General features: G+C 35.3%; 1 protein-coding gene across 1 annotated transcript in view; it reads left to right on the plus strand.

Annotated features, from left to right (window-relative positions):
• Window positions 1-27004, plus strand: part of LOC121316132 (WD repeat containing planar cell polarity effector) — a 94414-nt gene that overhangs the window by 30847 nt on the left and 36563 nt on the right. The window contains exons 3-9 of the mRNA XM_041250935.1: window positions 3772-3816; window positions 5805-5855; window positions 7552-7622; window positions 7885-7944; window positions 10168-10282; window positions 18989-19122; window positions 25500-25691. Of these exons, the coding sequence (XP_041106869.1) occupies window positions 3772-3816; window positions 5805-5855; window positions 7552-7622; window positions 7885-7944; window positions 10168-10282; window positions 18989-19122; window positions 25500-25691 (668 nt within the window). The remainder of the gene's footprint in view (window positions 1-3771; window positions 3817-5804; window positions 5856-7551; window positions 7623-7884; window positions 7945-10167; window positions 10283-18988; window positions 19123-25499; window positions 25692-27004) is intronic.

The following is a 27004-nucleotide window of genomic DNA, read 5'->3' on the forward strand; positions in this document are numbered from 1 at the left end:
TAAGATGTGCTATAAATACTTAGTCAATGGGCTCTATGTTTCGTTGATTTTTCATTTGTATCTTGACTTTTCGTAGGTTTTTGTGACTCTCCCTTAACTTAGTTCCATCCATGCTGTAGTAGTTTAGTTATGACTGTTCATTTTAAACTACTTTCATATGCAAATGTATGAATCTCATTATATTTACGTTTAGTGCTTACCCTTGATGTACTGTAACATTTGTTCCTGATTTACGTCAGTTTGTGTCTGTTATTTTACGCATGCCTCTCATTTGCATAGATTCAACTATCTGTTCGCATGTGAAACTAACTGTTTAAACGTTTCCAGGCTTTTAGTTACTTTCAAATAAACCACCTTAAATATAAAAGAAACCAAAAAAAAAATATATTAAATAACAATGGCAATAAATACATTATATATATATATATTTTTTTTATATGTTAAGGTGCTTTATTAAAGAAGGGAAGCACGGAAACAAATCATTGCAGTTTTTTAGTTTAACACAAACTGCGAGCTTTTATCAGTAATTAATTATGTAGTGCATAGACAACTAGAATACAGTAAGAAGTATTTATTTGCTTAGCCTACTGTATGTACTGTACATTTTTCCTTTACATGACTAAAATACACAGATTCAAACAAAAGTTTTCTGCGATATTCTTAAATGAACATGCTTTTGTGATACTAATTTGTTAAGTGTGTTCATGGAATTATGTTTTCGCTTATGAGTTGTAACAAATGCATTTGTACTGCGGGCTAGGTTTTGAGATGCACATGTTTGTTTGTTTTTTTATATAAACATTTACATACTAACTTTTGTATTTGTTAACATTAATTTAAAAATCCAATTGATGCCCATGATTGATATGTTTTGTGACTAATTTGAAGATATAATTGGTTCAAATATTAACTAAATCGAGTTATTAATCAAATTGATTAATCTGGTTACATAACTGATTTATTAAAATGTTTGCATATACTATTACTCGATTGATTACTGTCTTGTTAGAATATGTTTCGTTGAAGAAACATATTCACAGTCTTGCACCAGGGCCCACTAAATCCTAGCGCTGGCACTGTCCCAGTGAATTTAGTTTGTTAGTTATTTCTTTCCATGTTTCATTTCTTAATGTTTTTTGGCCCTGCTACGTGTTAAATAATATTTCCTCATTTATTTATTTTTTTTCAATTTCACTAACTAACAGGTTAGTTTCTTCTTTGTAGAAATTTGTTTCCCTTTTCTTTTTGGCAGATGCCATAGTTGCATCAAGGTCAGAGTCTGAAGAAGCCATAGCCCCATCCTATTATATTTGCTACTGCTTCTTTCTGTTCGCTATACCACTCATTAGTCTTTGCCAGACGGAAGTTCTAAATCTTGACTTTTGGCGTTGCAAATCTATTTATAATGAGATGCAAATTCTGATCTCTCCTGTATAATCAGCAGCAATTTATACTGTTTGTAAACTTGCAGTGATTTTATGGTAGTTTTTCACGAAAAAACTGTTTTGTACATTTCATGCAAAAATTCTACGAAAGACGGAGGCTATGAATTTGCAGTATTTACAACACGTAAGTAATATTAGTACATATAGCCCAATATGTTCAAAAATAGTTACCCAACATTGGCAGAATGATTATAATAAACAGTTAACAGGATTACAAAGGTTTAAACATGAAACTACAGATTTTCAAACCAGAGGCTGGTATATATTTTACTAGGATTCTTACAATATTGTGAAAGAATCCAATCCCATCAATTTTATTGAAATATTACTATAGTTATCCAGGATTGTTTTGGCTGGGAGTGAGGCCTGATCTCTCCTGTCGAGACTGCTGTGTGGCGTTGGACAGACAAGGCACACCCTTCTCAACCACCAGATGGCTGAGACCCAGATAAACTATACATTGCTCTGTGTACAGGAATACACTCCCTACAGGAAGGTGGGGCCAGTAACATAATGGAACCCAGAGTGTTTCACTGGGATTCAAAACAGGAACCGTGTACACCAGTGGCAAGAAAAGAATCCTGTTCCACTGCAATTTCACTCCCTTCCCCTCCCCATTAGTACTAATTATAGTTATTAGCCATCTTTTCATTTTGGCTTGTGGTCAACTGGAGGTTTACTTACATTTCGTTGGAATGACTGTTAAGGTAAAGCACACATTTAATGTCATGCAGAAGAACTAGGCAACGTGCTGAGTGGTCAGCTGTGCTGTCTAATGAGCACAGAGCTGTCAGTTTGTTGTAAAATAGGTAGAGAATGTATAGGTGTTTGAAAGGGGCGTAAAAATTAAGTAGCGGGGTTCCAAAAAAATATAGCACTACATATCCCCACATGTTGCTAATGTTTAGTGTACCTGTAATTTTTCTTTTCATTTGTAAATATCCTGAAAACATTTCACACTTAGAACTTAAAAGCTGTTTCAAAGCTCTTTTCAAAATGGCCGCTCTAGGGCACTGGAGTTTGTGATCTGTCCTCTAAATCAGGGCTTCCCAACTGCAGTCCTGGGGACCCCATGTGTCTTCCGGTTTTCATTCCAACTGAGCTCTCAGTTACTTAACTCAACTCTTAATTGTCTAATAATTGTCTTAATTAAACATTTTTACTTGTTTTCAGAGCTTAAACAGTTGTAGACTTCAAGTTAGCAATAACATGTTATAAGTAACTTGGAACTGCAACTTTTTAAGAGCTGAGAACAATTAAAAAGGTATAAATTAAGCAAATTATTAATTCAATTGAGGGTCTAGTTAAGTAATTGAGAGCTCAGCTGGAATGAAAACCAGATGACACAGGTTGTGTAACTTTATATTTTTTGGAACCCTGCTACTTACCCTTCAATAGTGGATGTGTGACTGGTCAGAGCATCTGTATTTCAGAAATCAAGGACCACTCCTTACAACTACTGAGTGGTCTATGTGTTGTCTAAAGCAATTGTTAACTGATATGGGGAACATGACATCTGCAGAGGATTGTGACTTTTGCTAGTAGGTAGAATAACCCAAACACTGAATGCAGTTTTTGAGCAAGCTGTCTGGACCTGAACAGTGCAAAGGGTTAACCAGGGTGGCATTTTAACATAAATAATCAAATGTCCCACAAGTATTGACACCCTGTTATTAGAAATACCCAACTTAGGACAAGTAACTACCTGTCAACGACATAGCTTTCAATTACAATCCACACTTCTCAAATGATCATTTTCATCTGCTCGGTGCTAGAAGACGGCCTTTTATTTATCATTCTCAGCTCGGTGCTCGATTGGATTCAGAACGGTAGAGACAGTAGTCTGGGTAGTGGACTAAACACCTTGATGTTTCCACTCCAGTGTTAAAACATTTCATCCAAATTGTCATTTATTGCATGCTATTTAGGGGAAATGAAAAATATTGGTGGTTACCACTGTATATTGTGTACCCATGCTGGATGGAGAGAAAATGACTCCCTCCCCAAGAAAAGAAAAATGATGTGCAGGGGAAACTGACCCTGTTTTTTTGATGCCATAAAAAATAATAATATCAGCAACTTCTAAGAAGCTGACAGCATTAAAGAAAAGAAAATCGCCTTCCCGGTTCAAGGTTTTGATGGGCATAGTGGTCTGCCTTTATTAAAATCCACTGCAGCAAATCCACCCCTCCCCTTCTAAACTCTTATCTCTCTCGCTTATGTGGCAGATGGCGCTGGACATGTAAAGATAATGATTGTTTATCCTGTAGTGCAAAATTGCTGATCTGTTCAGTTCTAACAGCGAGTGTTTATTTTGTCCACACAGATACAGATATTGGCACCTATCAGTACTATGATAAAGGAGAACCAGGTAAAAAATAAATACATATCTTTTTTCTTTTTTTCCTGTTTTCAAAGTTATAAGTACTGGTAATATACCATAAGACCAATGAAAGCCTGGGTTTTAGAAAAAAAAATGTCGCTGGAGACTCCTTAGCGAGTTTTCATGTTATTTTTTTTTAATCAGCGAGCTACTAAAATGTACCTATTTTCTAAATGTTTGCAGTTCCCAGTATTGAATAGATCTTAAGTGATCACCAAGGCACTGGCAATACGATGGCTGGAAGCAAAAGGGATTACAATTTCATATTTTGACATACCAGGGGTATCGGCCATTTCACACTGGTAATGCAAGGCAGTGCCTTGACAATACTACTGTATCAGGACCACTGTGCAATCGATCCAATTCCATAGTTTTCTGTAACTGTGTGGTCTTTCAGTGGTCTATTCAGGCTAATATACAGCTGGTATGTTTTTGTTTTCTTACAAAAAAGCAGTTTTGCAATACTGCAGGAGCTGAATAATAAAAGCTCCATTGCACAACAGGAGGCTTTTTTTAACATATGTTAACAGGCAGTATTTCTTCAAAAATATAAGCAGATTGAAAGGAGACCCTTTTTTTAATAAATATGTAATTTTATATATATATATATATATATATATATATATATATATATATATATATATATAATATATATATATATACACACACACACACACACACACACACACACACACATATATATATATATATATATATATATATATATATATATACACACATACATACACACACACATTGTACAGATGGACAAAAGAGAAGTTCAGGGTGTCCAACTTTATATACAAAGCAGTTAAGTCAACTTTACATATTTGTTTTATTTTATAAAATGTTTGTTAAAAGTTCTTTAATATATTATGATAGCTTCTATACATTCTTTGTTACAAATTACTAACTACAGTGGGGTTGTCATTGGGGGTTATTGGCCTTTCATTGATATGCTTTTCAGTTTCCCTGTAATCTAGGTGTCCCTTTTATTGATGAATGGGGTTTTGTACTGTTGAACATTTTTAATAGATTTATTAAAAAGTCAAGAACACTATAGAGAAGTCCTCCTTTAGTCCATATCCATCTTACTGTGGGCCTGTTAAACATTTCTATTATATATATATAAAGCAAAAAAAAACTTTAGGTGTGCCAGTAGGGTTTCATTGAATGTCAGTGAATGCGAACCAGGGAAATCTTTGTCCTTATAATGTTTAACTGGCTTCATTTAAAGCTTAATAGCAGAGTTGTTTCTTTATTGAAATTGAGGATTAAAGAAATGATTCTTGATAACTGAAAAAGGGAGTTAGAGAGAGAGAAGGGGGTAGCTGACTCATTTTTTATAATTGAAACAGTGAAAATTGATTCTGTCATTTTGTAGTCGAGTATAGTAGTCATTATTTCAGTGCCATTATGCTCTGACATGAATGGCCGGTTATTGCTTAGGCTTTCCAGTAGAGGGTATCCCATACTCACAGTCAGCTACATATGTGCTTTTCTTCACATCCCACCTGCCTTTATAAAATAGCCAGTTCCTCAGTGAATAGTCACGTTTCTTTATCAGATTAATTCTGTTAATCCTGGAAGTTTTTTGAACGACCAAAAGGTCCTTCCAGCTAAGGTTGCTTCCTGTTTGGGGGAGGTAGTTTAAGATGGGGGCTTGTGTGGGCACCCTTTGTCTGGGGTGTGGTTCTAATATATTGTCTCCAACATGCCGATGACAGACAGACTTACTCGGCCTCTGCTCTGGATTCAGTTTCAGGCCATTTTGCTATCGGATGATATAAGGAGCTCTGTGAGATGAGGCCACCTGTTGGGACTGCAGAAGTGTTTCATTCAATGCCAAGTTGTGGTACTGAATGCAAAAATTAAAGTGAGCTTGAAGGGAGTTCATGGGAGATAGCAACTGCAAGTGCTGATGCCTCCAATGCAAGTTTGTTAATTAATTTTAATATTGTTATTATTTTTTTCAGTGTCACCAACAGAGTGCTATTACTTTGAAGAGAAGCAGGCATTCTTAGAATGTAAGTGTGTTTATTTCCAAAACCTTTATCAGCTGGCTGCTAATTGGTTAATTATTTGGAGTACTTACTGTTCACAAATCAAAGAGCTGTTTTATTAAGTAACAGATTAAAGAAATTAAACATCTTGTTGGAAAAACGGTGATATGTAGCACACACTTTTTGTGTAAATGTGCTGTCCTGTATATGACCGATTGAGTTATGCTAATTGACATAAATAAAACAGCATCTGTATGCTTCAAGTCAGTTGCAATCACTATGAGCAAAACAGGAAACAAACTTCACCGCAGAAATCTGCCTGAAGTCCCTTAAAGGAATAAGAGACTATAATCATTGAGGAATAGGCACGTACCTCTCCAGAAATATAAGCACCTTTGAGACGTGACGTTGCATCACTGCCCTAAACACCCTATTGATAGTGTTGTGGCACTTTTCCTGAAATATTTAGGTAGATTTGTATTTAATCACCCTTAACCTACCCCACCAACACACATCCTTGAAATCTGTGACTGTTTACTTACTGGGCTCGCAGTAGTGGTGCTGGCCTTGTGATGCAGATTCTGTTTCTAAGACCAGAATAATGTTTTACAGTATGTCCATCATCTAGAACTATGTTTTAGTCACACCTGAACCTGCCCTGGATTCAAACAGGGAGCCCACGAGTGAAATATAAACACCCATTTCAGGAGACAAACACACTTCTCTGTGCAGTCCCCTGGTTCAGCTGTTATTTAAATGTTATTTTTGTTGTTTCATTTTAAGGAAAAACTGCTTATGATTGTAACAGATTTAATTTGATTATTGCACCTTTAAAACTGTCCGTATTCATGCTATTATTGTACTCTTAAATTTTAAAAATAGTTTAAATATTTAATTAAATCCAAGCTAGAAAAATATGTACATTGGCTGATTATAAGGACTGCATTAATCCTGTTGATGTTTTTCATATCTAAATACAAAAAACAAATAAATAAATAATAAAAATACAGCAGAAAGAGGCTGGAGTGGGATTACAAATGTAAGAATCACATCGTTTCAAGTTTTCACTTTCATTAAAATCCACCCCAGCCTGAATTAAATGAAAATATGAATTAGCTATAATAAAGTGTTAACATAATCAACCTAACTATTTATCCAGGTTTATTGAGTTTATTGCATAAATAATTGCTCAGAATGATGTAATCCCTGTGATCTGTCAGGAACACAGATTTGTATGAATGTCTGCCTATATCTTGATTACTGCACGTCTAATTGTAATTACACTTAGAATGGACATTTCTTAACACAGTTTATTGAGGGTTATAGGATATAGCTGACATACTTATGCATGCTGACCTGTGATTGGTTATATCTTTAAAACTTCTTGCCTAAAGTCTTATAAGCTTGTATTTTGACAATTGTGGTCTCTATGAAAGGTATTAATCCAGCATTGGGTTTTCATTCAGGAACATTTATAGGCCCACTTATGACAAAAAAAACCCCAAAACAGTATGTAATTAAAAATACAATGAAATGAGGTTTGTGAAAAATCAGGTTTATAAATATGATGATGGTGGTATTAAGATCTGCCACTGCTTAGATCATTAAAATAGACCCCACTATCTGCTATAATTACTTGGAAACAGATAACAATGCTATCCTTACATGATGAAGAATTCCGATCTTTCTTAACATAAAAATGTATATGTTCATGTCCCAGCTCGTGAGTATCCATGGACCCCCAAGAACAGACGCCCCGAGAAACTTCGAGACACCCTAAAGGAGCTTGAGGTACCTTTTGAATGTTACGTATGATTAACAACAAACAATTGTTCTTTTTTTTAATTTTATTCCACCTTTCAACAGTTTAAATATTTGCAAGGATCAGCCAGCGGAGTGGTAACTGTGCTCCTATGCCACGGCATGTATTAAAACAGTTGCATCTTTGTTTGTGCGGCACGCTAATCTCCTGCGATTTGAAATCAGAAACACTTTAACCAGTGGTAACCGTATGCTGCCCGGACATGGCTGACTGTGTTTTGTTGTCCTATAGGAATTGCTCCAAAGTAACCGGTGTGTGCGAAGCAAATGGAAGAACAAGCACTTCTGCCAGGTAAACGTTACTACACTGATTGGTTGTGTTGTTAACCAGCAGAGCTGAACTGCTTTTCAGCACTGTAAGCTGCAGGCATACGATGGGGACTATGATATAGCTCCTCTGTAGATCTCTAAAGTATGTGCTTTAAAAATAGCCGTTTGATTGTGTTGTAGAAAATGATTACATTGTGCGGTTGCTTCACTACGAGACCTGATTGAAATCAGCCATTCATTTGACTATGACTGGTGTATTTCACAAACATTTATAATTATACCAATGATGCTGCCAGACTGCATCGTTTCTTGCTTCAAGTGTTGTATCAATTTGTACACATACATACAGTCAATTCTCATTAAGAAGAGCTTGGATAAGACAAATTTCTTGATACTACAAACGTTCTACATGGCCCCGGACAAATCTAACAGTTGGTTATTGTAATAAGCATGCTTGCTTCGCCGCACTGCAAGGTCAAAAGGGATGCAGTAAAAGTAGCTTGGTGTTTTACTTCTTCTTGTTGAATGATGCACCAATACAGTGAACTTGCTATTCTGGATTACAGAAGATGCAAATAGAATAATTGTAAATTCTACAAAGATTTATAATGTATTTACTGAGATCCCTGGGAATTACCAGATTATCTAGTTCTGTCAATGTTTATACTTGCTTTTAAATACCTGTGCTTATGAACCAAAATCCTTGCTCTTCAGGATAAACTCCAGAGCTCCTTATTTTTAGAGACAATAACCTTGGTTACAATATATCTTTGGTCTAAAGTGTGTTTAAAGTTACTGATCGTATTTATATAAATATAATATATATATATATATATAATATATATATATATATATATATATATATGTCATATATATATGTACAAGTTTAGTCAGTTTAGGCAAACTCTAATACATATTTCTTGATTCTTCGTTTTGACTGTTACATGTTAATGTATCTGCCAATCAAACATATCAGATAATTGCTATGTCATGACATGCTGTATTTATGTCGCAGGCAGACACAGCGATAACAAACAAGCCTTAAAGGACAACATGAAAATAAACAGTATTTTTATTATAATGCGGCTTATGACGTCACTGCACTGAAGGCGGTTGTTGTGTCAGTACTAAGCAGCAGAGCCTGTTGGGGATTTACAACAACCAGTGCCACTGTATTTACTGACTAGTGACGTGTAGGCTTACTAGTCACTAATAAATACATTTCAAACTATTGCATTCGTTCCTTTGACTTGCCATATGTCATGTTTTTTCATAGCTTATTTATACCACTTTTTTTTACATTTTAAAGATCCCAAACTTTTCATGACAACATAAAATCAACTCCAAAAAAAAATCAAGTGATATAAAATTAAGTTCTCTTTAGGAATAAATTCAACTTGTGCTACGCAGTTTACGAACATCATCGTCAATACAGAAAAAATGTAAATGTGTTTGCCAAAGCTTGTCTTAACTTTTAAGAAAATCTTTTGTTCATTAATATAACGTGCAAACTTCTTAAACCAGGATTCCCAATGCTGAGGAGGCTTACCAGTTCACACAGCAGATATTGCATAGCAGACTCAATTGTGGTTAAGATGATAAGGGTATTCGTGCAATGTGTCTTTCATTTTTGTAGGATTTTTAGATGTGAACGGTAGGGGCTTCAGTTTAGATTGCACTACTAAATGTATTCAGTTTAACTCAGATATACAATGTCAGCCATTAAATCTATTTGGTATGCCATTAATTTGCTTCTTTACTACCTGAACAGTTTATTTTAGTACAGTCTGCATTGCTTACTGAACGGGTTGCTCTGTTTTAGCTATGTAGACCTAAATTATTCAATTTGTTAGTTTTAGTTTTCATTTCATCTCTAGATTGCACTTCTCTAGTCCTTAAAGGGAATGACTAGGATTATATCTCTTATTAGCATTCGCAATAATGGGCCTTATTTTCTACTGTGCTTCAGTATGACTTATTTCATTTACTACACCCATTTCGTATTTTCCTTTTCCTTTATTCATTTTCATATTGCATGTACCTTAAACTGTCATATACCAGATCGTTAGTATTGGTACCCTTTCTTTTGTGTTGAAAATCTATTTCCCTTGATTTATTTTTATTTTAATCATTTTCTGTGCTGCATTTATCTTGTTTATTGATTTGATTGCTATGCAGGAGAAAATATATCATGGAACCTGTAACTTATTTTATTTTCTGCAACTTTTGATTTCTTCATTTTCAGCTAATTCTTGGTTCAGGTGTGCTGGTTTATCTGAACCTTTCAGGGCCACAGCTGGAGAAGGTGACGATTGACAGGACCCTGGTGGGGAGGTTCATAGGCGACACCATCAGTGATGGTAATTACACACATGTGCAAATAGAATTTCTACATTACCACTAAGGCACTAAATACACTATGCCAACAGGTGGACTAATTACAGACACAAGGGATTCACAGTGGCACCTGATAATTGCTTGTGGTGCCTTAGTTTCACCCCTTGAGACTCTACTTAGAGTTTTAGGTTTTTTTTTTTTCCTTTTTAGTTCCTCTACTTTTTATAAAGACGCAGTGGGAGACAAGGGCCTTCCGTGTTTTAATGAGGTGTGCGTAAGGTAAGGTCAGATCAACACTGCAAGGACAGGACAGGTATAGCATTGTAGACTGGAATTATATTGTGTATGGTGCTTTAAAAGATTTTGTCAGTAAAATTAGGAATTTAATATCTGAAATCTATTCTGCTCAGCTACTATATTAATGTTTGTTTCATACAAAAGTAACTTTAATCAAATAAGTGACTGATCAATAAATCATTTCACAGTATGAGAGAGCTTACCAGCAGTGCCGTGCTGCATAAAATGAAAAGATGAACACCCTGTGTTTTTTATTTTTTTGGTTAATGGAAAACTGCAAAAAATGTTTGTATGTTTTTGTTTTCTGTATGTTTTGATACACAAATGAAAGTAATCTTTAAGAATTTTGACTTGGGATGTTCTCAAGTAGGCAAGAATGCAGTTACTTGCATGCCGAAGCAAAAAGGAAGCCATACCTTTTCCCAAAGAAAAAAGCACACGTAAACTGGAGTGGCATATGAAAGAGGTTTGCACATTTTTTTGACTGTGAATTGAACTGAACTGAACAGCTGTCAATTTATAATATTGAGAGGACACAGCGCAGACCCAGCAAATCCAACTTTGGAGAGACGGGGACAGGGACACACAAAACAAACACCAACATACAAGACGTCAGGCAAAGATAAATTCAACCCTATGATGTGTAAAGGAGAAGAACAAGATGATCTAGACAAAGGGTACAGGAATTAAAAGCACACAAGAACATCTGACCTCAAAAGGCTCAACAGCTCCACCCACCAAAACACTGTTGAAGGTTGTATTGCCAACATGGACAACCACTGAAACAACAGACCTAGGGACGGACAAAATCAAACTCTGATCGCTCCTGCGAAAGAGTGTTTATGCGATAATATCGCTAGTTTCCATATCGCACTTTCTTACTAGCCATTTCCAAACTGCGAAATGGGCGAAGAGAAGTTTCGCAGGAGTAGGAGGGACCGCAGAAAGCAGCATGCAAACAGCTGTTGACCAATCCCCAGCTGGTATTAGTGGCATTTTGAAGGGGTGGAAACAAGGCGGTAACATGCGAAAAGGCAGGTGAAGACAAACAAAAAAAAAAGTGTGTTGTACTGCTGTTTCGTTGAAATATCAGTGAATGAAATGTATTACATACAACTACTAGAAGTAGTAATAATAAAAAATAGGGTTAATAATAAATATTTTTGTGTAAAATATTGAAAAATAAGGACGTGAGTTTGAAAGCACACACACACACACTTGGCAATTACCTCGTTTCCATGACGTCTGCAGCATCGTGCTGCATTGTTCTGTCACTGCTATGAAAGCGTGCCACATTGTTTTCATGATTTTTGTTAAAATCCATACCGTGCCCTGGCTTTTGTCAGCACCATGCAATGACAGCATCCCCACACGACTGGCACGGTGCTGCCCAGAGCCCTGTTGTGCACAACGCTGTATAGTAAGTGCACAAGAACAAATATTTAAAAAAAAAAAAAAAAAAAAATGGGGTTAATAGAACATCCAAAAAACAAAGTAACACTGTCGCCAGGATCAATACCGGTGTCCTAGGAAATAAGTTGATCGCGCTGTAGAATTTAAAGGCGAGGTTCCGTTGTTTATAATAATTTCTACGAATTTAGGCTGGGAAATAAGTGGATCTAGTAACAAACAATAATAATTTAAAATACATTTTGTAAGTATAATTTATGTAAATGAGTGGATGTCTTTGACAGTATGACACTAGATAAGAGAACGTGAATATTAGCCTAGCAAAAAAATAAATAATTTAAAATGAATTTTAAGTATAATTTATATTAATAAGTAGACTGGATATATTCGACAGTATGACGCTAGATAAGGGATTATGAATATCGCTGTAATATATATTAGCAACAAATACATCATTTAAAATGAAATTTGTAAGTAGCCAGTGATATTAAGGTGTATTTCTGTTTGTGTAACAAACGTTAATTAGCAAAATGTGTTACATATTTAACGTTATTTTGCATTTCTGGAGGTGTTCTTGTTTTGGGAAGCACTACTGTATGGACAGGTATGCGAGCGATTTTCCAAAAGTTAAAACTTTAGTTTCAGTCGTAGAAAAAATTGAGGTCCTATAGGCCACGGTGCACATCAATCACATGATGAAAAATGTTGCGTATATAGTATTATTACTTTGTATTATGCGCTTTGTTTCATTTATTTTTACACACAGTGCTTTGTATAATTAGGACAGAAAACGAACAGGAGGGTGGTTATCATCATGCGTGTATTTCAATTACAAGTTTGGGAAGAAACATTACATGAATTAAAACGAGAGAGTTAACGTCTTTGCTAAACCGTGGTACATGCCTGTAGTTCAATACCAACCAAGACAGCTGTTGTAAGACAGATCATACAGTATATGTAAGACTACGTTTGCCACGTCCAAACTGTAGTAAAGTTACCGATGTACTAATATTAAAATGTAAAAATATGACCTTGTCATACTAATATTATGGATGCTGCATGTCATTAGATTATATTACAGAAACATTTTAATTTTGATTAAAGATTGATAACATTTTGACGTGTAAAATCATTGACTATATAAATAAATCTCCGCGATCACACATAAACTACATCTGATTGACAACGATGTTCTAGAAACATAAAAAGATAAGGGTGTAATACAATTTGTCATGTAAAGAGTCGTCGATCACACTTTTTAAAGTTCGTACGAACAGACACGAACAACTTACCAACAGTCTTGCAAATAAAACGGTAAGATAAAAAAAAGCCATGCAGTGAACCTCTCCTTTAATCACACTGTTGACCCGCCGTACTTTTGCCTTGTTTTGTATTACTGCGCTTGCGCAATCAACTTATTTCCCGGTCAACTAATTTCCTACGACACCGGTACATATTATAGAATAAGAAGTCGAATGAAATGCTATCCATTGCCGTGAAAAAAAAAAAAAAGTTGATTGCAGTTTTTTTTTTTTTTTTTTTTTTTTTCCCCGGTTAGATTTATTATTATTATTATTATTATTATTATTATTATTATTATTATTATCGAAAATCCAAAGCAAATTTAAAAACTTAATCTTCATCTTTATAGATATTACCTCATTTTGTTATAAACGCATATTTATACGTTTCGAGGGGACCGCTTGGCATGCTGACGCTGTATAGCTAAAATGTGCTGAGAGTTTGGGCTTAATGTTTCAGTGTAGGCCATCATGTTGAAGTACTTCAGGAGAGTAACCAAATGTTTAAAATTAAAAAAAATATATCTTTAAAGCGGTTACAATATTCATACATTCTTTATTAGTATTCTAGTTTGTTTACGTTTGTTAGCCTTGCATTTGATCGAAGTTCAATGTAAATAGGCCTTAAGAAATGAATAATTTGAACAGACGTAGGTGACGCCTTATTAAACGTTTAACACGAACTGTGGCAGAAAAAAAAGGCTAAATAAGTCTTGTGCATGTTTCGTTTAAGGGGCAACAAACACAACATATATTATGATAATAATACATATACTAATATTTGATAATATAAATTATTAATTTTAAATAATTCAGTGTTGTGTGCAAGTGTTCCATATGAGGTCAGTTGACAAGCATGTGCTGTTTTTTTTTTTTTTTTAAATGCAAATGTCAGGATGTTTAGTGTTGTGTTGATGTTTTTTTTGTTTGTTTGTTTTTTTTTGTGTGTTTTTTTTACTATTTGTTTAATATGCAATAGCTTTCGACAAGTTCGAATTTGACTATAAAATCCGGCCCTGCGAAAGTCTTGTGATGTGATTTATAGCTGGAACTGAATGGATTTGGTCAGAGGATAGCAAACCACTCCCCCTTCTCAACCCCACTTGCTGTCAACAAGCCATAGCTGCTTTTTGAAGGGAGTCCAGCTGCAGGTTTGGAGTTCAACTGCAGGTAGTTTTTTTGTGCAAGAAAAGAAAGGTCGACTGTGATAAAGGGAGCTGTTAAAATGACCCTGAAGCTCATAAAGGGTGTGGAAATGGAGGTTACAATACTGTTGAACGTTTCAAACAGGTTACTATGTCAGCCGTTTCCTTGGTAACCCTGCGTAACAGGGCGATGTTAAAAATGTGATACTTTGTACTGTGATATTTTATAACAGTTGTAAGTCGTTCTGGATAAGGGCATCTGCTAAGAAATAATAATAATAATAATAATACATGGAGCAGTGGGCGTTGGCACCCCGCACAGGCGCACAGTAACAACACAGGCTGGCGCTAGAGTACCACCAATGGTAACCCTAGCGACGGATTTAATAAAGAAAACAAATCTAAAAATAAAAGTTTGCCGCACAAGGCAAGCGATCATCCCACTAAAAGGAACATACCGCTCCAGGAACCTACCCTACAAAACCTCTCTATACTGATTTAATGAAGTCCCAGCATCCTTCGGTTGACTCCAGCCTCTTCCTGACGGCCTCAGCTGGCCAATGCCTCCACGAGTCTTGGAGTATAATGGTTTCGTAGTAGTTAATCCTGTGGAGCTGACACCCTCCTCGATGTCAAAAAAGCAAGCTTTTGCTCAGCACCCGTCTGTGTAGCAATGGCCGTACATTAGCCTTGAACGTTGGCGCTACTGCCTTCTTAAACAGGAAATTGGGACCTCCCAAGCAGGTCTGCTCTGGGCAATCCTTCCTGTTTACCAAAGCAGCAGCGCAGCTGAACCAGCGACAAGGTCCTCATTGTCACACCCTGTAATTAAGAACCCTGCCACTACTTCAGCTGCTAATATCATAAAAAAGGTATGAAATGCAAGCTTTGATTTTTCACTGCTTTGGAATCTATGCTGGGAAGATCTAACAACCCTTGACCTGCGACTTATAATGGCGGGTATGTACCATATTTTATGGCAGTAATTGTACAAACCTGTCTCCGCCTCATTTGAGGTGACCACGTTTTTTGGGTTTAGAGACAGAATCTTTTGAGTTATTGACTTGGTTATATTTGGTACTCAGTTGTATTGTAAGATTTTTTCAAATAAGTCCCATTACCAGTGTTTTCTCCATTAAAAAATGTGCTGTTTTAGTGTCCACTGGTGATATCAATAATATAGATCTTTTTAATATATCCGCTTTGCTTCTTGTTTACAAACTATTCCATCAGTGATGTAGTTCCTGTTACGTTATTCCCCCGATGATGCTCCCAGTTCACATTAGTCTTTTTTTGTTTTGTACAAAAGGAATCAATGCATTTGATTATAAAATGGCTTGGATGAACAGGGCACTCTCATTGGCTGAATAAGATGCCAAGTGGTGCTGTTGTTAGACTTTGATTAGATCTCTTTGGCCTCATCTCTCTAAGCTTTTGTGTTCTTAAACTACTTATTGCATTGTTCTCGAATCGGTCGTTTAATGGGACATTACCAGCCTGTTGCAACTGCGCTTAGCTGTTTGAACACAGTTGCAATTGTTTTTATATTTTTTATTCCTAGTATTTTAATTAAAATAAAAAGGTGATGAAATGTTCTGCCAGCGCTTGTGGAGCCTGGACCACACAGGCTATGGTGAGACAGTACATCCCCACTGAGCTTGACTCTCTTCCTCCTTCTATCCACCCCCCCCCCCCCCCTCTTCCCCACTAACCCTGACACCTGAACCCCTCCAGGACCGCAGGCTCTGAGCAGCTCTTTAAGAAAGCCTGCAATTGTCAATTCACCACAAAAGAGGAACTAAAGGGAATTATTGGGGAAGAATGGAGGCAGGTGCCCTCGGGACTCATCTGCGCATCTGTCCAACAATGCTGAATACACCTGAGGCTGGCTGTTAAGCAAGATAGAGAGAGCACTGAAAAAGATTCACCATTCTGACACCCAGCTCTAATTAATACATTAATGTCTGCTGTGTGTGTGCATGTTTATATATCTGTTCCATCCTCCAAAATGAAATACCATTCTTAGGGTTAAACTAATTAATTTTGAGTGATTTTCATATGAAAAGATAAGTGTTCCCTTTGGTAAGCCTTGTCCTACTGTTCCAATGGTCCAATTAAAGAGTGATGTGATTGAATTATCTACTTTTGTGTGTTGTTCATTTTAAAGATTTATTATTTATTATTATTATTATTATTATTATTATTATTATTATTATTATTATTATTATTTGCCATATTTAAAGTAAAACTAGAAAATTTATTTGTAACCTAATATTGGGATTATTTTTTACCTGGGTAAAAAATACAACCCAATTGAACCCAGATTGGATTCCAGAAACCTAATTTGCCCCTTACTTTTATATTGGGGTAAGATAACCCCAAAATGCTTGTGTGACCTGGAAACAAAACGTGAGTTTTGTTTTTGCACTCCTTATTATTTTGTGATTCTTTGTTATTTATTAAAAAAATAAATATAGATATATATATATAATATATATATATAGATATATATATTATATATAAATATATATATATAAAATGCTGTACATTAATTTTGAATATTAATTTAAATGTATTAATCTTTATCTGAAATTTTAGACTAAAAAAAAACAACCCACAACAATACATACAACACATCATCATTCAAAACACAGATCAGCAATTTAAAACAATTCCACATATCAACACGTTGTTAAAAAACCAGAGGAAAGCAATTAGCTGAAACAAGTGTTTTCACAGCCATCAATTACACGTCTTTTTGGATATTGTTCCAGTACCAAGGAGAAACTAAATGCACTTGTATCTACTTCAGTTGGAACTGTATTAATATGTAAATCATTTGTAAATACAACCACATTTTATAAAGTAACTTGAAGTGGATACATCCTTTTTTATTGCAAGTTAATCAGTTTAATGCATATTATCTCATTCATTTTTAATGCAAATAATTTTGAATGACTACTTGTTGAATTTGAAGAACTTTGGCTTGAGTTTATTTGTGTGATTAAAGCCAGGGATGTTTGCTGACTGTTAAGCACAATTCTGTGTTAATAGCATTATCTAAAATAAATCGTTCTCATAGTGAATGTGTGATCTGCCAGTTGAGAGGCGTTCAGCTGTCCTGAGCTATGAACTACGGATATCAGCCTTCCTGTTGCTATTGACTGCTGTGCAAAACTGGGGACTGCTTAAGTATCATTTACTGTGACTGTGGAGGCAAGACTTTTCACCACAAAAGCAATTCCGTCAGAGGACGAAAATACAGAATAATAAAGTAGATCAGGGAGCTTAAACACAAATATTGTAGAAAAAAAATCATGTGGTGTTGTTTTTAGATATATAGACTTTAAATAGAAGTCTTTCAATTTGCGGCTACATAGACGTTGCTAATCCGCTTGTGGTACCTTGTCTGTGTTTTTGTCGCCTTCACCCTTTTGATGGAAAACTAATTTCACCAGTCAAGACACTGAGAAAGAAAATGTCTCAGAATTTTACAAGGTTTCTATCGTTTTACTCTGTATGTTTCCACACTAACATCCTTGTAGTGGCTGCATATTGTGTGGCCCACTTTTCATTAGTGCTTTGTGATGGTGCTCCACTATGAAAGGTGCTGTATAAAATAGATTGATTGATATGTTATTTTGGGAGAGGGTCTAATGATTCATTGCTGGACGCAGGTGATAAAGACAATAATTACTTCCTTGTGCTTGCAGCTGTTATAGTTACAGGAGAGGAAGAGACAGCTTAAGTCAGGTAGCTCTACTTAGGAGGAGCAGGTAACTTAAGGTCCCTGGAGCATACCTGGGTAATGAGCTTTGAAGCAAGGCAGTGTTTTCTTTACCAATGTGATATTTACATATATTGAGTAATTAAAACCATATGGAATGACATTTCACTGTTATTTCACTGTTAATGATCTTTTTTATTAATCGGTTCATATATTTAATGCATATCATGATTTTGCCCCCCTTTATGGTCTTATTTGCCCCACCACACTGGGAAAGGATTGAAATCTTAAGCACAATAACACACTTGAAGGTGTTTGGTACTAAGACGAAAAATATTTCTAGTCAAAGCATTTGTCATTTAATCTATTAGTTTATTTTAGTATTTGTAAATACTAAGACAACCCACTTGGCTGCACCTCGTGTCTCACAACACAGCTGAGTACAGACTCACCCCTTCTTCTGTGTTATTACATGTATAGTGAGGCCCAAATTTATTGAAAGTAATGAGTATTTTTGGGAAACTCTTATTCATATTTTGCTTTATAATTCCAAATGTAGATTTTTAAAATAATAGTTCTTATTGGCATTATTGAAAACTACAAGTATTTAGAACAATTTTCTGATATAACACATAGATAAACACATGTCCTATTTCTTAATAAGATAAATGTGGAGCATTTTGCATTGGAAAGATAGGAGGGTGTCAATATTTTTGGGTCCTTAATACCAAAAAAACAACCACCAAACCTGCGACCTGTATAAACAGTGCATTGTCAACGTCTAAATGCTATGTCAAGTTGTAGTAAACAGATCCATATTTTGATGTGATGCTTATTTCTTTCCTGCAGCTGTACTCGCAGACAGTTTCATTATCTTGACTTTCCTGGAGAAAAACAAGGTTTGCTACATCCAGTTCACAAGGAAACAAAACTCCCCAAACGTCAGCAAGAGGGTGGAAAAGCTTTCAATTTCAGATCTCAAGGTACCATTCCATTGATTCCATGTTTGATATAACATGACACATGTTCAGCATGCTTAGTGCTCCTATTAAAAATGTTGCCTGTTAAACAACAAATGTATTTTTTAAACAAGCTTTTAGATGTATAATATTAAGGGCTATTTTGTTTGACACCTTAAGAGTACATTGTATGGAATTCACATATAATTGCATGAAAGTACGGATACAGATGTTATTGTAAGATGGGAGACTATATAATTATATTTAAATGTGGAAAGCATAGTTCTCAACCATATTGGTTAGATCCCAATTATAGGTGTTCTTACAATAAATTAAATTTGGTAATTTAATTGATACAGTACTGTAGTGTACATACTAAAATTGTGTCAGTATCATACTGTACTGTTTTTGTGTGTAGAGAAAAATAATGACAATTTATTTTGCACTATAGACCATCTATCGTTTGCGTGCTTGCTAGAGCTGTGTTTAAAGTACATCATTGTAATTTCTCTGCTGGGTTTAGAAGGCTGTTTTAAACGTCTTCGTTTAGTGGGAGTTTTTTTCATTGCTGCATTGCACATAATGCTTTGTGTTTTACTATGACTACACTAAATGAACTTCACCCTAAATCGCAGGAAGAACAAATGGCAAATACAGTAAAGGAAACTGTGTCACCGTCACCCTCACCCCCCCCATATGAAAGTGTGTAAGAAAAGATATACTTTGGATGTGCCAACGACCACTTAATTGCTTGGACTTCATTCGGAACGTGGGAAGGTCAACACTACTGTGACTGTGCAAATAGGAAAAAAAAGCCTTTTTATTTGCCCACATAAAGTCAGCAAATAATTTTTTTTATAGCATTAACCCTGTATTAATGGCCTCAGCTGAGTGGTGAGATCACAATTTGGATGAGCCTGATTATTTACTAAATACAATACATAAATGCATCGGGTCCTTAACACCCATTGCACTCTGGCATTATCGCATTACCGGCATCCTTTGTTGCCACGCAGACGGGAATATGAAAGCAATCTATCCTGGAGTGAGACTGGCTCCAGAAGCATTTCCCTGATAAGAGGACCCCCTGCCCTTTGCTAGTGTTTGGTCCGGTAGGCTAAGCTGTGCGCCTAATCCCCAGAAAGTGGTTTGATTATTGCTGACCAGCATAGGCAAGATGGCATTTTTTTTGCTATCAACTCACCATTAATTCCTTGACAAGGAATGCAGTGCAATCCATATATGTGTGTTCTCTCTCTCTCTCTCTCCAGCTGTATGTGTTATCCAAATGGTCCACTGCTCATGTTTTCAAACCACTGGAACTCAAAGCTGTATTGCTTAAATAATAATCCGGATAACTCCCTAATAGAACTGTTGACTTCTTTAAGGAAAGAATATATGGATCGTATACATTAAGGAAAGGCAATAATTGTGGAGGGATTCTCAATACCTGCTATGTGCAGCACCTTGAGATGTTAGCTATATGAACATCTATTGTTTTTCTCTTGTCTGAGATAGAGAAAATTAACTATTGACTGTTTCTATAAAGGAGTGATTACCAAAGCTTTAATTAAAATCTTATTTTTGTGTTATATTGTTTATTAGGGATTTGCAGATTTTTCCAGGAACTACACTGTAGGTTAAGACAGTATGCAATTCACACCTGGTACCTCATGCTATGTACCAGATAGCAGGAGTTTAAACTTTGTTAACCCACACGGTGAATAGCAGAGGAACTCTAATTCAAAGTTAAACAGCAAAGGAAGTACTTTTAACCATGATGTACAGCTATAGCCAGAAGTTTTGTATCACCTTGTATTTTAGAATGTAAACATTAATATATACTATATATCAGAAACATTAGTGGACATAAAATATATATATTGTATTTGTAGAACTATATATATATATATATATATATATATTCTATATATATATATATATAGTATATATATATATATATATATACACACACACACACACACACACACACACACACACACACACACACAGTGCCTATAGAAAGTCTACACACCCCCTTTCACAATTTTCACCTTTTTGTTGCCTTATAGCCTGGAAATCCTAAAATGCATTTTTTTTTTTTTCATTTATCTACACATCCTACCCCACAACTTCCAAGTGAAAAAAATATTCTAGAAATTTGTAGAAAATTAATTAAAAAATAAAAACTGAAATAGCTTGGTTGGATAAGTGTCCACCCCTCTTGTAATAGCAATCCTAAATTAGTTCAGGTGTAACCAATCACCTTCAAAATCACACACCAAGTTAAGTGACCTCTACCTGTGTTAAATTGTAGTGATTCACATGATGTCAGGATAAATTCAGTAGTTCCTGTAGGTTCCCTCTGCTGGGTAGTGCATTTCAAAGCAAAGACTCAACCATGAGCACCAAAGCGCTTTCAAAAGAACTCTGGTTCAAAGTTTTTGAACGGCACAGATCAGGGGATGAGTATAAAAAAAATCAAAGGCCTTCAATATCCCTTGGAGCACGGTCAAGATGATTATTAAGAAGTGGAAGGTGTATGGCACCACCAAAACCCTGCCTAGATCAGGGCGTCCCTCCAAACTGGATGACCGAGCAAGAAGGAGTCTGATCAAAGAGGCTACCAAGAGGCCAATGGCAACTTTGCAAGAGCTACAGGCTTTTATGGCCAAGACTGGTCAAAGTGTGCATGTGACAACAATATCCCAAGCACTCCACAAATCTGGCCTGTATGGTAGGGTGGCAAGAAGGTAGCCGTGGTACACTTGCACAAAGTCAGGGATTTTGTAGGCATATAGTCAGGTGTATGATTAAACAATTATACCAAACAGCTGCTAATGATCATCAATTCAATATGTAGGTTGAAAAACAATCATTAACTGAAACAGAAACAGCTCTGTAGGAGGAATAAAACTGGGCGAGGAACAGCCAAACTCAACTAACAAGGTGAAGTTGCTGAAGACAGTTTACTGTCAAAAGTCATACACCATGGCAAGACTGAGCACAGCAACAAGACACAAGGTAGTTATACTGCATCAGCAAGGTCTCTCCCAGGCAGAAATTTCAAGGCAGACAGGGGTTTCCAGATGTGCTGTCCAAGCTATTTTGAAGAAGCACAAAGAAACGGGCAACGTTGAAGACTGTAAACACAGTGGTCAGCCAAGGAAACTTACTGCAGCAGATGAAAGACACATCATGCTTACTTCCCTTCGCAATTGGAAGATGTCCAGCAATGCCATCAGCTCAGAATTGGCAGAAAACAGTGGCACCCTGGTACACCCATCTACTGTCCGGAGAAGTCTGGTCAGAAGTGGCCTTCATGGAAGACTTGCGGCCAAAAAGCCATACCTCCGATGTGGAAACAAGGCCAAGCGACTCAACTATGCACGAAAACACAGGAACTGGGTTGCAGAAAAATGGCAGCAGGTGCTCTGGACTGATGAGTCAAAATTTGAAATATTTGGCTGTAGCAAAAGGCAGTTTGTTCGCCAAAGGGCTGGAGAGCGGTACACGAATGAATGTCTGCAGGCAACAGTGAAGCATGGTGGAGGTTCCTTGCAAGTGTGGGGCTGCATTTCTGTAAATGGAGTTGGGGATTTGGTCAGAATTAATGGTCTCCTCAATGCTGAGAAGTACAGGCAGATACTTTTCCATCATGCAGTACCATCAGGGAGGCATCTGATTGGCCCCAAATTTATTCTGCAGCATGACAACGACCCCAAACATACAGCGAAAGTCATTAAGAACTATCTTCAGTGTAAAGAAGAACAAGGAGTCCTGGAAGTGATGGTATGGCCCCCACAGAGCCCTGATCTCAACATCATCGAGTCTGTCTGGGATTACATGAAGAGAGAGAAGCAACTGAGGCTGCCTAAATCCACAGAAGAACTGTGGTTAGTTCTCCAAGATGTTTGGGCCAACCTACCTGCCGAGTTCCTTCAAAAACTGTGTGCAAGTGTACCTAGAAGAATTGATGCTGTTTTGAAGGCAAAGGGTGGTCACACCAAACATTGATTTGATGTAGATTTTTTTTCTGTTCACTCACTTTGCATTTTGTTAATTGATAAATATAATCTATTAACATGTCTATTTTTGAAAGCACACACCTGCCACCTATATCTATCTATCTATCTATCTATCTATCTATCTATCTATCTATCTATCTATCTATCTATATATATATATATATATATATATATATATATATATATATATATATATATATATATATATATATATATATAATCAGATAGATACAGTGGCTCTCAAAAGTATTCACCCCCCCTTGGACTTTTCCACATTTTATTGTGTTACAACATGGAATCAAAATGGATTTAATTAAGTTTTTGCCACTGATCAACTCCAAAAAAGTCCAAAATCTACAAATTTTTCTAAATTAATTACAAGTATAAAACATAAATTAATTGATTACATAAGTATTCACCCCCTTTGCTATGACACACCTAAATAAGTTCTGGTGCAACCAATTGTCTTTATAAGTCACATAATTAATTGAATTGAGTACACCTGTGTGCAATTAAGGAGTTTCACATGATTTCAGGTTTAATACACCTGTCTCTGAGAGGTCCCACAGTTGGTTAGTACATTTCATAACAAAAACTACATCATGAAGATGAAGGAACATTCAAAGCAACTCCGGAATAAGGTTCTTCAAAAGCACCAATCAGAGGTAGGATATAAAAACATTTCCAAGGGATTGAATATCCCCCGGAGCACAGTAAAGTCCATTATTAAGAAATGGAGAGAATATGGCACAACTGTGAATCTGTCTAGAACAGACTGTCCTCAAGTATCAAGTGTCCTCAGTATCTGGGCGAGAAGGGCACTAGTCAGGGAGGACACCAAATCTCAATCTCAAATTTGTAGATTTGATTTTTCACTTTGACATTATGGACTTTTTTTGTGTTGATCAGTGGCAAAAACTCCTAATTAAATCTATTTTGATTCTATGTTGTAAGAAAATGTGGAAAAGTCCAAGGGGGGTGAATACTTTTATATATATATATATATATATATATATATATATATATATATATATATATATATATATATATATATATATATATATATATATATATATATATATATATATATATATATATATATATATATATATATATATATATATGTATATCATATATATATAGATATATCATATATATGTATATATATATATATATAATATATATATATATATATCTATATATATATATATATATATATATATATATATATATATATAGATATTTATGTATATATGTCTCGAACCAGACTAGAACAGACTGTCCTCAAGTATCGTGTCCTCAGTATCTGGGCGAGAAGGGCACTAGTCAGGGAGGACACCAAATCTCAATCTCAAATTTGTAGATTTGATTTTTCACTTTGACATTATGGACTTTTTTTGTGTTGATCAGTGGCAAAAACTCCTAATTAAATCTATTTTGATTCCATGTTGTAACAAATAAAATGTGGAAAAGTCCAAGGGGGGTGAATACTTTTGAACGTTTGATTTGATATATATTGTATGATATAATATATACATCTATATATATTATTATAAGTGCCACTATGTTGTAAGATACTGGTGTCAGATATATATATATATACATATATCTAACTATACTATATGTATATATTTATATATATATATGTATATATATGTATATATATATATATATCTATATATATATATGTATATATTATATATATATATACATATATATATATATATATATATATATATATATATATATATATATAGCTATATAATATATATATATATGTATATATATATGTATATATAGTATATATATATATATGTATATATATATATATATATGTGTATATATATATATAATTATATATATAGCCTATCTATATATATATGTCTAAATATATAGGATCACGTTTCGGAAGCCATACTCACAGTACAGTATTTCATGTTAGAGTTCGAAATGTCTCATTTTTCAATTTTTGTCAGTTTTTCATTCAGTATATGGAAAACTACAAAGTGGTATGTAATTCGGTCGTCAACATAACTTTATTCAGCAGGTTTCATTTGACTTTAGGAAGCAGGGGTGCATAGGGTGATGCAAAACCTTTGGCCATAGCTGTACACTGTAGAATAATTTGTACTAATATTAACTTCATATTATGTGTGTGTTCTGTATCATATTTATTTACTGCCTTTACTTATATTTTGTTGTATTTACTGATATTATATACATGAAGGCCATTCATGGCTCAAATACATCCTGGGATTAACAGTGCGTCTCACACTGATTTTCAAGTGACTGGACTGGAACGTGAAATTGCATAAAATTGCTTGAGAGAGTGTATGTGTCAGCTTAAAGTGTGCTGTATTTTTCATGTGTTAGATCTCCTATGTGGATTTACCTGGACCTGCAGGACGGAAGGTGGACCGTCGGCTGGCGGTGAACTGCTTGCAGGACATGGCGATTTGCTGGTGGCCAACAGTTAATGAGGATGCCTGGCCTTGGTCTCCCATTTCCAGTGAGAGAGACCGAGCTAACCTGGTGTTGTTAGGATGTGCAAATGGTAGCCTTCAGGTAAACTATTGGATTGCATTGCAGTTTTGGGGATGGATCATGTAATACTGAAGGTTTATTTAATAAATAGGGCATAACATGTTAAATAATAGAGTGGTTTTGAAGGTGTTCATTCCCCTAACAGGAATAGACGCTGGTGAGGCATTTGTGTACATTTAGAAACTCTTAATTGTTAAGTGTCAATTCTGTTTTGAATAGATTTAGTTTAAATAGTAGGATAGATTTCACTGCAGCTCTGGACTCCATTGCCAAGACCCATGGTTTTCACTGTAGCGGAGACCTAAGCATTAAGATTAACAGACTTGGAACCAAATTACTACTACTACTACCAAATGAATGGCAGTTTCTGATTATTTAAAAGAATAATGTATGCCCAACTGTACATAATAAGCGTACACTTCCATCAAGGGGTTCTGATGACATGGAATTACAGCCTTATACTGTATGAAAAGACATACATGCTATACTGTGCTGTACTATATATACTATACTATGTTAGTTTTTTGATAAAGACAGTATGTGACCATCATATAAAATGCTTTGCTAGTTATCACTAGGTGGATAACCAACCTATGATTTGTAGTACACATTTATAGTAGATTGACAATAAAGAGTTTCAGACTCTTTTTAGATATATTAAAGTAGGGGTTCATTACTAACACTTACTCCGTTGTAAGTATCAATCTTATCAAAACTGGCAAAACAAATTTCAGAGATTTTGAATGGTCATCGAGAAGCGATACTCCACTGCCCCATTAGACATTTGCATTAATAAATAACCTGATGTAGAATATGTTACAAACTATCACAATTACTGCTGCAGCCTACAAACAAAGTGTAGTAGCTCATAAATAATTGCAAAATATCTTTCAAAGTGGTAATAGCTTGAGTAATTTTATATGCAAGTTATGAAAATAAACGAAAAATGACGCAGTATGTTTAGGCCGTTTTGAAGTATACCAGGGATTTATCTTAGACCTTCACCTATTTTTTTACACTTAAAGAACATTACAGTCCTTCCTTGCATCATTTCTAATTAAAGTGTTTGTTGTCATTTTCAGACCCGCCGTGTGAAATTAAGCTAGCAGTTTATGTAAGAACCATGGAGTAAATCAAACATTTTTCTCATCAGAAAGACAGGGACTTCAATCACTTTGAGCTTGTATATATGTTTCTTTTGTTATGTTTTCTATCTGCATGCTAAGCCAATTTTCTACTTAGACTCTAGCATCTGAAACCGTTATTTAGTTCCCTATGTGGTCTTTATCCCTACCCCATACTGATGAGCAGTACCTTTGCAAATTAAAAAAAAA

This window comes from Polyodon spathula, chromosome 5 (assembly GCF_017654505.1).
Source record: "Polyodon spathula isolate WHYD16114869_AA chromosome 5, ASM1765450v1, whole genome shotgun sequence".
Lineage (NCBI taxonomy): Eukaryota > Metazoa > Chordata > Actinopteri > Acipenseriformes > Polyodontidae > Polyodon > Polyodon spathula.